The 14,367-nt window shown below is 41.8% G+C and overlaps 1 protein-coding gene across 1 annotated transcript; it reads left to right on the plus strand.

Annotated features, from left to right (window-relative positions):
• Positions 1–10,812: 10,812 nt before the first annotated feature.
• Positions 10,813–14,017, plus strand: LOC149801068 (uncharacterized). Its single transcript, XM_089954244.1, has 4 exons — positions 10,813–10,945; positions 11,091–11,133; positions 11,739–11,987; positions 13,782–14,017. Exons 1-4 carry the CDS (start codon positions 10,871–10,873, stop codon positions 13,973–13,975), a joined length of 561 nt encoding a protein of 186 aa, XP_089810370.1. The 5' UTR covers positions 10,813–10,870; the 3' UTR covers positions 13,976–14,017.
• Positions 14,018–14,367: the final 350 nt, after the last annotated feature.

A 14,367-nucleotide genomic window follows, 5' to 3' on the forward strand; every position in this document is an offset into this window, starting at 1 on the left:
CAATTTAATTTCTTCTTCGTCTTCTCCTAACATGTCGTCGAAAATGACCAAATGGGTTTGACGGGAGTCAGAGACGATGCCGTCGTCTTCTTTAGGAATGCCTTCCACAAACACGATGGAATCGCCTTGACTTTCTCGCAAGAGGCTGTACGCCGATTGCCACTCTTTGTAACACCACACGATCCGTTGAGGTGGCCGATCGATCAAATGATGTTTATGTTCGATCAAACGTTTGACGAATTCGGTTTTGCCCGAACCGCTAGGTCCAGCAATGAGCATGTTAAAGGGATGGCGAAGATACAAAGCCTCCCAACTGGCACGATCTAAGTGTTCGTCGATGACTTTGACAGTAGAGGAAGAGGGAGCAGAGACAGCAGAGGTAGCCATGGTGTGAGAAATGTCACTTGTGACACGAAAACAAACAAGACAAGAGTTTATATACTTTTTCAGAACATGTTTATTGAATGTTTTTTTTTCAAGCATGAATACGAAAGACAAAAATAAATACAACCCAAATAGTGATGTACAGGAATATAAAACACAGCAAAGCAATCAAAGTGAAATATAAACAAGTGTCTGTACAACATGTTTTGGTTAACCAAGATGTCCTAGGGACAGTGTGTAATGTTCTTACAGTCTCTACATGAGGTATTGTCACACAAGTGTCCTCCCGGAATGACCTTTCAGGCATGTCCATGACAGTCCTGTCCTGAAGCGAGTGGTTGTTCTCGGTGACGGGTTCTTCTGGCACCGTCACTAACACAGGTTGAAAAGTAACTTTTTTCCTTGAACAACTCTTGTGCATACTGGGCCACTTCTTGGGTCCAAGCCTCAAAACCCCCCTTTTTCCAATCACGAACATCTGTCCAATGAGGGTGTAAGTCACAAGCTACACACACATCGTCATACACGTCTTGGGTCGCTAAAAGTTGACGAATCTTTTTTTCCTGTTGAGGTCGAGAAGTATCCAGATGAAAACGCAAGGCTTTGAACAAAAGGAGTTTTTCGTGACCATTTAAGGCCATGGAGGTGGTAAGTACTGATCGTAAAGAGTCCACAAAGAATCGGCTGGTAAACGAAATCCCAGAAAACAAGTCACTAAGACACACACCACTTGTCGTCCAAAATTGAATGGATACAGTTCTTGTAATAATCGATGGTAATGATCCACGGTTTGAATATGGTCATTGAGTTCCTTCCACGGAATCTGTTGGATGACATGTGACATAAACCGTGGCATGGCAGCCTCTTTTTATATTCTCTTTTTTTCGGATGCAATAGACGTACTTTCTAGCCAGAGATCTTCGTTCTCCAGTAGGGAATCTAAATCTTGCATACTGTAACCGAAACGTCAGAGTTCGTTTAGGTGTTTCCTCTTCCTCTAAGTAGATTCCACGTAAAATATGTTGGTAATCCTTTAACTTGTCTTCCTCAATGTATTGCTGTAGGTGAATCTCGAAGTAACCATAATCATGAACATGTCGATCATTAGCGACCTCAAAGTTTTGAACAATGTCTGACCATTGAAAGAATTTCTGACGAATCAGTTCTTTTATACCATTCAAGTACCAGTGGTTAAAGATCTGGTGACGTATCGGATGCAATTGTTCTTTACGTTTCACTTGTATTTTCACCAGCTCTCGGTAAATGCGTTCTCTCAACTCCACAGGCAAAGCACGAATGTTCTCTTGTAAAGTATCCATGAATAGGTCATACTAAATCCTCTTTGGTCTGACACAAGAAATGTACTCTTTGCACAAACATGGTTTCACTTCAGTGTCGAATTTAAATCGTTGAGTCACTAATCTACACATGACAATTCGTTCAGAAGTTTCCTCTTTCACCAAGTTGACATTGTGTGAAAGATGTTGGTAATTCGTTAACTCTTCCTCTGGAATTCGATGCAATACGTTTACAATGTAGTAAATAGAATCGTCAATACCAAACCATTCCTTTTTATAACCAGGAGGTCGTTGATCAATGTCTGTCCAATGGAACACTTTCAATTGAATCAGTCCTTGTATAGCCTTCAGGTACCAGTGGTTCAAACACCGGTGACGTATCGGATGCAATTGTTCTTTACGTTTCACTTGTATTTTGACCAGCTCTCGGTAAATGCGTTCTTTCAACTCCACAGGCAAAGCACGAATGTTCTCTTGTAAAGTATCCATGAACAGATGATTATGATAAAAAGTTACTTCAATGTCTCGGTCCCACTAAGGGTAAGTAATGACAATTCGGTGACCATCGAGCATGTTCAACGAAGGCCGAATCTTGCGGTTCCCAGTGGTGAAGTGACACACCGCAACTGAAGCACTTGACTTTATCTCCTTCGCCCAAGTAGAAAAATCCGGCTCTGGCTAATTCTTCGGGGGTCGGTCCTCCCAGATACTTTGGCCATTTTCCTTTGAACGATTGAAGACGATTTTCAAAGTCGCAGTATTCCGACGAACGCACAGGAAACGAATATTCGTCTTTCACAGGTTCGTTTCGATGAGGGTTGAGTGACATGGGTAGGAGTTTGCTCAGGGCTGGATGACATCCGTAAGGGGGTAGACGTGAAGGTGGACATTCCCCTTTAAAACGAAACCCAGTAAAATGTCCAAGAGGACGAGCAGCATCACTTTCGCATCCCACAGGTCTGACACGCACAGCATCACTTTCCATGATAGGGGTAGGGGTACTAAAGTTCCCATGATGCTTTACGGCATCGCTCAGGTCACAAGGTACAGCATCGGTCCCATCGCAAGGCTCACAATCGCACTCGTCTGCAAACTCCGTTACGCAATTACAATGGTAACCACATGGACAATCGCAGTTTCCTTCCGGACATTTTCCGTCGCAATGCCTGGGTCTTATCCATCCAGTATTAGTCACACTAGAGGAAGATACAACTTTTTTACAATCCCCAAACTGAAACGATGTCTTTTTCAAAGTATTCATCTTGTTCGCTCGGTCTTGGTAGTCACAATGAACTATCGATCTTGACCATAGCCCCTTTTTTATACTAGTCTCAATGCAGTCTCCAACTTGTACATCTTTCCTTTTTTACGTTTTTTATGTCCTGTTCTGGAAGGTACCGTCTCTAAGGTACCGTCAACATTGTACCGTAGTGTGATGGGTGGAAAGGCCATAGAAAGGTAAGGGCAATTCGGAGACCATCGAGTATGCTCCAGAATAGCTGAATCTTTATAGATACATAGATCCATTCGTAACTTCAGTCCGCAAGCGAAACACTGTACCTCGTATCCCAATCCTGACTCAGGTCCCAAGTAGACAAATCCTGTTCTAGCTAAAACATGCGAAGAAGGTAATCCTTCCCTATCCGTAGGCCATTTCTGAAACGTGTCCAATCGACGGGCACAATCACAATAGTCAGGTAAGAAGACTGGAAAATGGTAGGGTTTGAACTTGGAGTTCTCATCGGGTTTCTCACTCGATTCTTGCTGTGGCGAAGTCATCTTTCTGGTGGGGTAACTATCCTCTTACAACCAATGTTTTATACCAACGTGTCCATACGGTAAGGTGAAATGATTGGGAAGTCGAACTCGCTTCTGGTACACGATTTGATAGACTTTTTCCAAGGGCCGACTGACGATGTGGTGAGTGGGTAAACGTACAATCTTGTTCGGTTGATAGGTGGTCACTTTAAAGTTTCCATCCTCTCCCGATTGCAAGGCTTCTTTCAATACCCCAAAATTGACCACTCGACTGGTACGATAATTCAGAGTCAGTCCTTTCACTTTGCACGTCGTGTGCACTTCTCCTTGTTTGTCACGGTATTGGTAGCCGTAATTTTTGGGACCGCCACTGACAAAACTTAGAATCTTGTCGTCGGGATGCTCGTCTGTCCAGGCTCCTAAACGGTCTCCTTCGATGCTAGGGTGATGTTGAATCGGGTGATGGATGTAAATGCAACTGTCCGTGTCAAAGTACAGGACGCGTTCTTCTAACAGTTCTAAAGCTTCGTACAATTTTAAGCGAGCATGGGCTGTCACGTAAGCCGCAATGATGACATTTCCAAAAGGGTCGTCTTGTACAAAGTCCAGATCTTCTTCGTAATTGACCAAGATTAAATTCTCTCGAACGATGTCCACGTGTTTCATGTATTTGGTTTTGTCGTGAATCATCTGGAAGTAGCGGGAAGGTTCTGTCAAATATTCCGTCTTGGGTAAACACGGTCGTTGTGCCATTTTACCCCACAAGCAATTTAACATCACTTTGGCAAACGATCGCCTGCCTTCGTTTTTCTCGATGTGGTCTAAAGTGATACCTTCTTGTTCGTAATATTTCTCTTTGAATTTTATTTGGTCTTCGGGAGTGTGACACCAGGAAGGATAGCCGCTAGCTTCTTGCTTCAGTTTCAAAAAGGCATCCACGTAGTCTGCGAAAATGCCTTTCTGCGTGGGGTCACCCTTGCGGTACTGTTGTGTCTTGGGAAAGTGGCAAATTTCGTACACTTCTAACAGTTGGTATCCCATGTCCAGAGCTTTGAACAATTCCACGCTGACCCAGGTTCCCGTCAAGGTCCGTTCTTCCTGGCTGTGCTGACAAGGCTGGTCTTGGTTGCACGTTTCGGCACAAGTACGGCACAAGGGAAACATCAATTTGCCTTGACAATGGTGAGGTAAGACGGGATGGTAGAGGTTCGTGGGAGGCAAAACTTTGCACTTGATCAAGCCTTCGTATTGTCGAATGTTGACCAGGTCGATGTGTTCCGTCAGCAATTGCGGGTGCCCTACAGGAAAGCGACAATATTTGCACACGTAGGGATAGAGCGAACACACGTCCAAGTATTTGATTTCTTCTCCTTTCTCTTCGTCGGCTTGGTACAGCAAACAGGTGGCATTGGTCCTTCCTCCGTACAAACTATCCCTCGGGTTCAGCGGGTCCATGAACTGGTAACTTTCCACGAGGCGTTTAAACTCGGGATCGGTTTTCATACGGTGATCGTACTCGTGTTCCCACATTTCCACCACTTGGTATCCTTCCTGTTCTAACTTTAGGCGTCGCTGACAAGTGTCCTGGTACAAGTCTTCCATGGTTCGTTGCAAAAACTGATTTTTAGTACCACGGTCAGGGTAACAGACGGGACATCCGTGAAATAAGCAACCGTTAAACTCGTACACGATCTTGGGGTTTTCTAAGTCCCAGCCATCGACCGAATATGTTCCGATGGTCTTTTCGCCCCCTCCGTTGCGGGCATGCTGAATCCACTTGTCTTCCTTGTCGCACAAGTAATGTAACCAACGTAGGGCTTTGACCGAGTATTGACGTTTGACAAAGTGGGTCGTTTGAGGACTGATGACAGCCACGGTCTTTTCAGGCATGAATCGTTGTCGATACACTAAGGAACACGCTTTGGCAATGGTGCAAGCTTCTTTCAAAGGATCGACCCCTCCGTGTTCCATGAACAGTTCTCGAAATTTTCCACAGCAACGCCGTAAAATGTCCACGTCGGAACGACAATACTTTAGCATTTCTTCCTGAAAGTCGAAAGGGTCCGAGGCGTGAGCCTGGTACCAAGCGTAGAAAGCTTCTCGTTGTTCGGTACGCATGTTGTCGGGGTCGTAATAGTGAGCCTCGGGTAAATGGGGTAGAACGGCATGTTGATTGGCTTCCGTATTGAAAAAGTGTGGAAAGTACCCTTTAGCCATTTCTGTCATTCCAAACGTTTTAGGCATTCGACTCAAAGGCATGGCCAAGTAACTCATCGAATCTTTAAACTGCACTTGTCCCACTTGCATGAAAATGATTTTGGCTCCGTTCAAAGTGACTTTAGGACGTTCGGTGCCTTGTTCCGTATAGTATCTGAGAAGAAACTGTCCATCGTATCCGGAGAAATTGTGAGCCATCACCGTGGCATGACGATGACAATCTCCGTAACGTTCGATGTCCTCTTGGCTCCACGTCTTGTCGACGGGGTCTAAGACCCATTGGGCAAAATCGGCTAACGTGTTCGGTCCCCGAAAGATTTTTTCACGCCCTCCGGGAATCTTGCTGCAGTGAGGGCAATGACTGAAGATAGGTTCTTGAATGCACTTCTCGCACGCTCGATGAGCCACGCAGAAATTAGGAATGTGAATGCCGGTCTCTTGCATGCATTCGAAATCGAAAAAGATGAAATTGCCTTTCTTCTTGTGACCGTCCTCTTTCTCTGGTGGGGGTTGGTATTTTTGCACGTAACATTGGTGTTCCAAGTCCACGATGTGGTGACAAATGTGACATTTTTTCTTTCCTGAACATACGTGTGCCTTGGTATTATTGGTACGTATGACTTGTTCACACGTAGGGCACAATCTCAGGAGTTGACAAGCGCATTTCTTCTGTGAACCTTGCGTTTTCAGATGTTGTTGGTAACAGGTAGGGCTGACAAACGTGCGCAGACAAGTGGAACAAGGCACTGGTTCTTCGCTCAGACAGGGTGAAGAGGCCAAACATCCTGAGCATTTCGATCCACAATGCTTGTGTTGCTCTCGATTGTTATAACCATGGTCACATTTCTCACAGTAATATCTGTATCTCAGGAATCCGGTGATACTGGTAATGGTATCGAAATGTTCATCGTGATGATAAAGGTGAATGTATTTTCCGTCCTTAAAATCTTGGCCTCGAAACAACAGAGGTCCGCGCACTTCTTGAGGGTGCACTTTCAAGGTGTATCGTGGAGCTAGGGTATCTTGCAATTTTTGCATCTCAGGAATGCCACAGGGTGTGTCTTTGGACAGTCCGGCTTGTTGTAACAGGAGTTCTGCTTCGCTTCGTTGTTTGGCTCGATCGGATCGTTGAATAGTTTTCCAGGTTCTTTTCCATTCTACCGTGTCGTTCTTGTTGGCATAGGTTCGTCCCACCACGATGGCACGAGCTAAACACATCTGGTCATGAGGGTTGTTAATTCGGACGAGACTCGTTTTGGTGTTGCGAAGGTCGTCCACCAATAACATCTTTTTGCGTCCTGTCCCTTGAGGAGGAGAGACGTGGGTCATGTCCAGTGTGGCTTTACCATCGGTGATGTCAAACTGATCATTAGATTGTTGTACGTGTTGAATCTTGTCCATGACTTTGGAAGCAGTCAATTCTGCAGGGGTGCTAAACTCGATCCAAACAGGGGATTTCAAACCGTCGTGTTGTATGGAAAGTCTCAAGCGATCGTCTTCTTTGGGTTGACATTGTCGCTTGAGTGCAGTGAGCAAAGAATCCCACACCTCGGTGATGAACACTTCTGCTTTCTCTAACGGCACTTCAGCCTTGAAATCTTTAAACTTCACCGTGTATTTGTAAGCCGTGGTTCTAAATTTTCTAGAGGAGCGCTTTTCCGTCTCTCGAATGGAATAGTACTTTTCAGGGTTGACTAAGGGTGGTGAACTTGGTTTAGAGGGTTCGGATTCTGGTTCACTCATGTCCTCTTCAAAATCACTGGCATGAATTTGTGCCAAGATCTCAGCCCTGGTACGAGGCGATAGATCACGTTTCTGCCTCTTACTTTCTTCTTTCTTCTCGAATGAATGGGATCGTTTCATCTTGAAAGCAAAAAGTCAAATGACTCAAGTTCAAACACCATAAACTACTTTATAGTCATAGCAGACCAGCGTATATAAAAGGGTGTGTGTCTTGTCCTTTCACTATTCATTTCACTCTCGAGCCGAGCACAACGATGGAAGAGACTGACCAGATGGAACGTTTCGTCAGAGCTTTGCGAGGGGTCATTAGAAAATTCTCTTCAGACCAGCCTACGGACTACTCTCCTTCCTTTAGAGATAAAAGTCAAGATACTTGCTATATCTGCCAGAAGAAAGGGCATTGGTCTTCAGAGTGTCCAGACCGTCAAAAAAGAAAAAAAACAGGGACTAAAAGAGACAAAAGTGAAGATACCTGTTATTATTGTCAAGAAAAAGGACATTGGTCTCCAGATTGCCCAAAAAAGAAACAAGAGGAGTCAGAAGAAAAGAGGAATTCTTCAGAAGAAGAGAGGGATTCTTCAGAGGAAGAGAGGGATTCTTCTGAGGAAGAGAGGGATTCTTCTGAGGAAGAAAGAAGACAGGTGAAGAAAAAGAAACAGGAGAAAAAAAGAAGAAGGGAAGAAAGCGAGGAGGAAGAAGAGGAAAAGAGTGTGACGGTGAAGAAATTGAAAAAACGGAGAGACTAAACAAGGAGAAAAGAAGAAATCAATGAACTTTTTATTAAAGTGTTGTGTTGATAATTGTGAATTGGATTGTAAAAAATGGAGAAAAGAATAAATGAATGATATAAGGTAAGAGTCTTTGAGTTTTGATTTTAAAATAAGAAGCTACACTCACGCACTCATACACAGACACGTACTTTTTTTGAGTTATTGGCAAATTGAAATTGTATTTCTTTTCGAGAAATGTGGGTGGCCCTGAAAAGGGCCTTTTTCTTTATGGTGCAGGGGTGAGTTTAAGCAATCAATTTTAACTGCCTTAAGCCTTTGCCACGGCCAAGGCCTACTTCTGGACTGCGTAATGATGATAATGATTGAGTTGAAATCACTAAGGGTGGTACGGTAGGCTTAGTCACAGGGTTAACGTGTTTGGCTCGGGAAGGTCGTATTCTCTTCGGTCGTGATAAAGAAGTCTGATACATTTGTTTCAGACTTCTTAACTCCGCTAAAATGTCCAACAGTACCGTGACCGTTTGATTTTCACCCTCTTGTTTCTTTGCTGCTACTTCTTCTTGCTGTTGTTGCTGTTGTTTTTTTCTTACCTCTTCTTCTTGTTGCTGTTGCTGTAGGAGAAAAGTCTGTTCCGCTTCCTTTTGTCGTTGTATAAATTTCTCCAATTCTTCTTTCTGTCTCTGTCTAAAATTCTCCACTTGCGGTAATGAAGAAAGTAACGAAGGTTCCGGAACAAATTCTTGCGAGGAGAGAAAATCCACAAAATCCCAATTCACCTCTTCTGAAAGTAAGTCCGGGTTCCCTTGGGCAGTCTCCCCTGCTGGTGCACCCCACTGGATCGTTTTCTGAGTTTCCGTCATGTTGAATCACTGTCGCATAGATTGACTGCACACAAGCGCTAGCGAATCTATATTGACTACGTGACGTCACAGACTGCTCTCTTCGGATTGGATGCGAGCTGACTGAATTCTGTAACGCGTGTTCGGATTGGTAAATGAACTCAATCCGTTTCAATCCTTTCCGCCCCTATAAATAAGCGCCGTTCACTGCATTGATTCACCTATTCTAAGAGCCTCAACATGTGGACAGACGTTGAATCTTCAACCCTTGTGTCAACGATGATGTTCAGGACGGACATGCTCATGTATGTCCGATCCAAGTGGACCGTTGTCAACAGGACCGACACGAGCCTATGGATACGTAGAATTTACGTGGAGAGGCAAGGATGCCTGAAAAGAGTTTTAGTTTATGGACCTACCATTCGACGAAGCCTAAGAAGAAGAAGATGTTGCAGATGCCCTTTATGTTAAGGGCATATTAACATAAACCCAAAGGCCCTTTTCAGGGCCAGCCATATTTCTCGAAAAGAGATAGCCTTTCAATTGCCTACCCCTTTTTTAAAAAAAATTTTTTTTAAAAAAATTTAAAAAAAAAAAATCCCATGTTAAATTTCCCTTGTCGCTAGACAAGCCCAGGGTTTTTTCCCATGTTAATTCCCCTTGTCGCTAGAGTGGCCCACGATTTTTCTCCATGTTAAATTTCCATTGTCGCTAGAGTGGCCCAGGGGTCTCTGTAATGCTAATTCCCATTGTCGCTAGGGTGGCCCCCTTCACTACTAAGATCGGCTAAATTTTCATCATTTGTGACCATTCACAAGATATTTTCGCTCGAGTTTATAATAATCCAGACTTTAAAATATGATGAAACTATAATCAAGTGTGCAAGAGGATTCTAATATGAGTACTATGAGATGATAGAAAATTTCCTTTCACCATCTCGATCAGGTGACATTTATGTAAAGGTGAACATTTGTGAGCAAAATGAAAAATGTTGACTTAAATTTGACTGCCCTAAGAAGTGTAACAGGAAACACGAAGAAAACCAGTAATACAATCTTTGGGGGTGGCTTTCTAAAACACTTTTACACATGCATATGGCGGGAATTGATGAGGAGACGTAAGAGTTTTATGTCGAATAAGTTACATTATCCTAGCGCCATTATTTGAGTCGTTCACCCTTGTCATGATAAATAAATAAATAAATAAATAAACAAATAAATAAATAAATAGAAGTTCAAATATATTCAACGTATTTGGTTTTCTTGACTACACCATATACGAACAAATAAATTGGAGAGTATTCCTCACTGAAGTTATTTTTATTTTAAGTGACGATATTGAAAGCTACATATGGATTTTGAAGGGTGTGCAGCCCATCTGTGTGGTTTCGCCTAAAAGGGAGATAATCCAAACACTATTGTTGATAAGAATATTCTTAGGGAAATAATTTGGCTTTCTTTTCTTTATTTTCTATTTCTCTAAGATTTGAAATTGATGAAAATGGACGAGAGATTAAACTGATGCCAAAACCCATGACTGCTGATGCCCGTGCACATGGTAATCATGAGAAACTAATCAAAGGAACCAGTATCAAATTCAAAGGTTTGTATAATATTTTTGTACTTGTTGGGCGTGGTCTGTTTTTGAGTGGAAAAAATAACTTACCTATTTTTTATTCGGCTGAGGCAGGTAATATTTTTCTTTAAGTCCGCTTTTGCGGTTCATATATAATGAGACTTTGTAGCAGAAATTAATATATATCACAATAATTGAGCATAGGAAAATAGGTATAAAAAAAAGAGTACAAACCAAATTAAGATTTTCTTTTTTATCTACAGTAGCCCCGAGAACAGAATATTTTGGCCCCCATAATGATATAGAGTCTAACAGCGAGACAGGGATGTGGGCAATCCGCACGAGGAACCGCACAATCGATCTTGACGTAGAAAGTGACACATCACCCGTGCCGCCCAAGGTAGGGTGTACACAAGAGAGAGAGAGAGAGAGAGAGAGAGAGAGAGAGAGAATGGATGCATTAGCATTACTAAAGTTTATTTATCACACAAGACTCATATCATAAAATGTTTTCGTGACGGCCGATTTTTGTTTTTCTTTCACAGCTGACAAGAAAGAGGACGAAACTTGTGAAAAAGACACGAAATGGTAATATAGTCAACGAATAAATAATCAAACAACTTTTATGGGAGCAGTGATTAATTAATGAAAGTTTTATTGAAGTGGTGAATGAGGCTGTTTGTGAGAGTTGGAGGTGGAGTGAGCTGATACAATTTTAGTCTGGAGGAGCTAGTAATTCGTTGATAAAAAAAAGATCAACTTTCCAAGATTACAGGTTTTTTTTTTCTTCTCGCGTTTCTCTTTGATATTATGCAATATTGAAATAACTTTTTTTTAAATTTTAATTTAAATTTGATGAACTTGTCTTTATCATCATACGATAAAGTATTAGTTTTATTGGTGTCCAGTGTCCATTTAGACGGACGGGGCAAATAAAATATTACGAAAAGAAGTCATCAATTTACTAATATAATTTGTAAGGGTGCATTGTTTGAAATGCTTTAATTAAATTCTTACCCGATTTCCTCCAGTATATATCAAACTTTCTCTGTAGTATAGAGTAATTTTACAAATTCAACAAACAAATGTAATAATATTAGGATATATAAATTATATTATTATTATTATTATTATTATTTAATTGCATCAGTTGTATGATTAAATATTTAAAGAACTTCCAATCACAATCTCAGAGTCAGCAGAAAGCATCAAACCAATAAAAGAATCAAGAAAGGGCAAGGACAAGGGTCTCAAAGAAGTCAATGTCGATAAAAGAGTAGCCAAGGACAAGGATTTGGAAAAGGTCACTGTACTTAATTTCGATTCAGACACTGACTCTGATGTGCCAGATGTAGCAAAGGTCAGGACTTTAGCCAATGTAAAGGTCATTGCTACAGAAGACTACATTGCACGAAACAGGGATGAGCTGACCTTCAAAGCTGGTAAGTACAACTTATATTTAAGTTTAAATTTGTCTTTATTCCTGATAGAAGGACATTTAGTGTGATCCCTAAAGTGATGCCACTACATTATACACCTAATAAATATGGCAGCGAGATTAGTACACATTCAGACACTTCATCTGCAAATATCGCTCTGACTCGTACAACATAGTTTTCAAGTCGTATACATCATTGCTGGAAACTGTGATGATTTGCACAGCCAACCAAATGCATCTATGCTAACATGTTAGTGTCTCTCTTTCTACATGAAAGACGAAATGTTCATTCGCCAAGAGAGTCAGAGAGCAGCAAATCATGAAAGAACTGATTGAGCTCAAAAGTTTAAATTCTATTCACTGTATGATAATTAGAAAATACGTTCCAACAACTTAAATTAAGCACTCTCGACGGGTGTGTGTGTGTATGACTTGGATTTTTAATGTAATTTTAACAATTTTTCAGTCATATCACTGAGATGTCTGCAGTGTGGCAGTTTATAGTGATGTCTAGCACTGGGACATCATGCTGCAGACATGTAACATGATGTCCCACCCAGTCAGATTATCCTGACACCAGGCCGACCAGTCCTAACACTAACCTCTTACTGCTGAGCGCCAAGCGAGGCAGCTGTTAGTACCATTTTTGTAAGTCTTTGGTATGACTCAGCCGGGGATCGAACCCACGACCTCCCGCATTCGAGGTGGACGCTCTAACCACTAGGCCACCGGAGCGGTTACTCTCGACCGGTCAGGTGGCAGTATTATGAGGCTGGCGAGGTGAAAGAAACTAGATAACCCGAAGGAAACATATATATTAATACACGCACTCCAACGCATGACAAAACTGGGAATCAAACCCAGGACCTCAGATGGGCGCTCTCAACGCTAAGTCAATACCCCAGGTCAATATCTGTTAAGAAAAGCATCGGTTACCAATTAAATGATCTAAAGTATTATACAACACTGCATGCATGTACAGACCATTTGTGTCGCAGTGCTATTATTGTTAATGAAACATTTAAGGGAAGAAAGAGATCACCAGATAACCTCCCAAAGGACGCTCATTTTGTGACAGGCACTGCATTATATACACTGTCGCATCGATTAGTCCACACTACCTGAGAATGCTTTCTCCTGTGTGTGTGTGTGTGTGTGTGTGTGTGTGTGTGTGTGTGTGTGTGTGTGAAAAGCATCACGATACTAGTAGATTCTTAAACGAATGTCAGTGTCACATATACTACTAAATACCTACACTGTAACATTGATTTTCACCCACTACTTCCAGTTACTATTTTGTGACTTCTTACCCCCCGATAAAACAAACAAACAAACGAGAAAAAAAAAAAAAAAAAAAAAAGACAATGCGCTCGATAAATTGCGACAGATATGGTTGTAAACCTAATCTGATCGAGCAAGACATCTGAGAAGTTGAAAGTACAGTTTGATCGATGTTTCTCTGAGGATATTTACAATATGACAGAGATAGTGATGACTTTTTCTTGGCTAGGAAACTATTTTTGTATGAAATATTCGTGTTTGTGAAAAGCTAGTCTTCATATTCTCTTTAACAATGACATTTATTATATCTTCTACCCAGTAAGACAGTAGTAATCGCTTTCGTTTGATCCATGCAGCGACGAGGTTGCCGGAAATATATTTTAAACTTGGAGGTTTTACAATTCTATCACGGAGGGAGAGGGGAAGCGAACACTCATTGTGTGGTTTGCAAGAAAGACTATATTCTCTTGACCCTTTGTAGCGACATAAAACCCTCCACTTTTTATTTTTATTATAGGCAAGAAAATTAAGCAGAAGATCCCAGCTAATTCCGATGGCATGGCTTACGGGTGGATCCGAAAGGGGAAGCTGAGAAGGAAGATTTACGGGTATTACCCAGCCAACTCGGTGGAACTCAAACCAAAGAAGCAAAAAACTGTCATTCGTGGGATACTGTCTAAGGAAAGCGAAATTCTAAAATTTGAGTCATAAATGTTATGCTTGACATATTTATATGTTTCTATTCTTACTCAACCATTTATGCATGATATTTCTCTAGAATAATAAAGATATAGTTGCATGCGGAGTATTTTTCCTAAATCCTGCTTGTGCTTCGTCTATCAGACACTTTTCTTCCGCCCACTGGTATATGCGAGCATTCAATATATCAGTAAAGACTTTGCATTGAGTATCAATAAAAGAGATACCTCTGTAATTGTTGGGATCTCTCTTGTCACCGCATTTATATATAGGACAGATAATACTCTTCTCCCACTGTTTAGGAAAAGATTTTGTTGCATAGAGAGGACCACTCCGGTGGTCTAGTGGTTAGAGCGTCCGCCTCGGATACGGGAGGTCGTGGGTTAGAACCCCGGCCGAGTCAT

The sequence above is a fragment of the Sinohyriopsis cumingii genome, chromosome 4 (assembly GCF_028554795.1).
Source record: "Sinohyriopsis cumingii isolate HCF-2022 chromosome 4, ASM2855479v2, whole genome shotgun sequence".
Classification (NCBI taxonomy): domain Eukaryota; kingdom Metazoa; phylum Mollusca; class Bivalvia; order Unionida; family Unionidae; genus Sinohyriopsis; species Sinohyriopsis cumingii.

What these genes read in the sequence shown, in the direction of transcription:
- LOC149801068 (XM_089954244.1), top strand. Translation starts at nt 10,871, where the DNA reads ATGTGGGCAATCCGCACGAGGAACCGCACAATCGATCTTGACGTAGAA. An exon ending in TGTGAAAAAGACACGAAATG is followed by an intron (nt 11,134 to 11,738) that starts GTAATATAGTCA and finishes TCACAATCTCAG; the next exon opens with AGTCAGCAGAAAGCATCAAA. An exon ending in TGAGCTGACCTTCAAAGCTG is followed by an intron (nt 11,988 to 13,781) that starts GTAAGTACAACT and finishes TTTTTATTATAG; the next exon opens with GCAAGAAAATTAAGCAGAAG.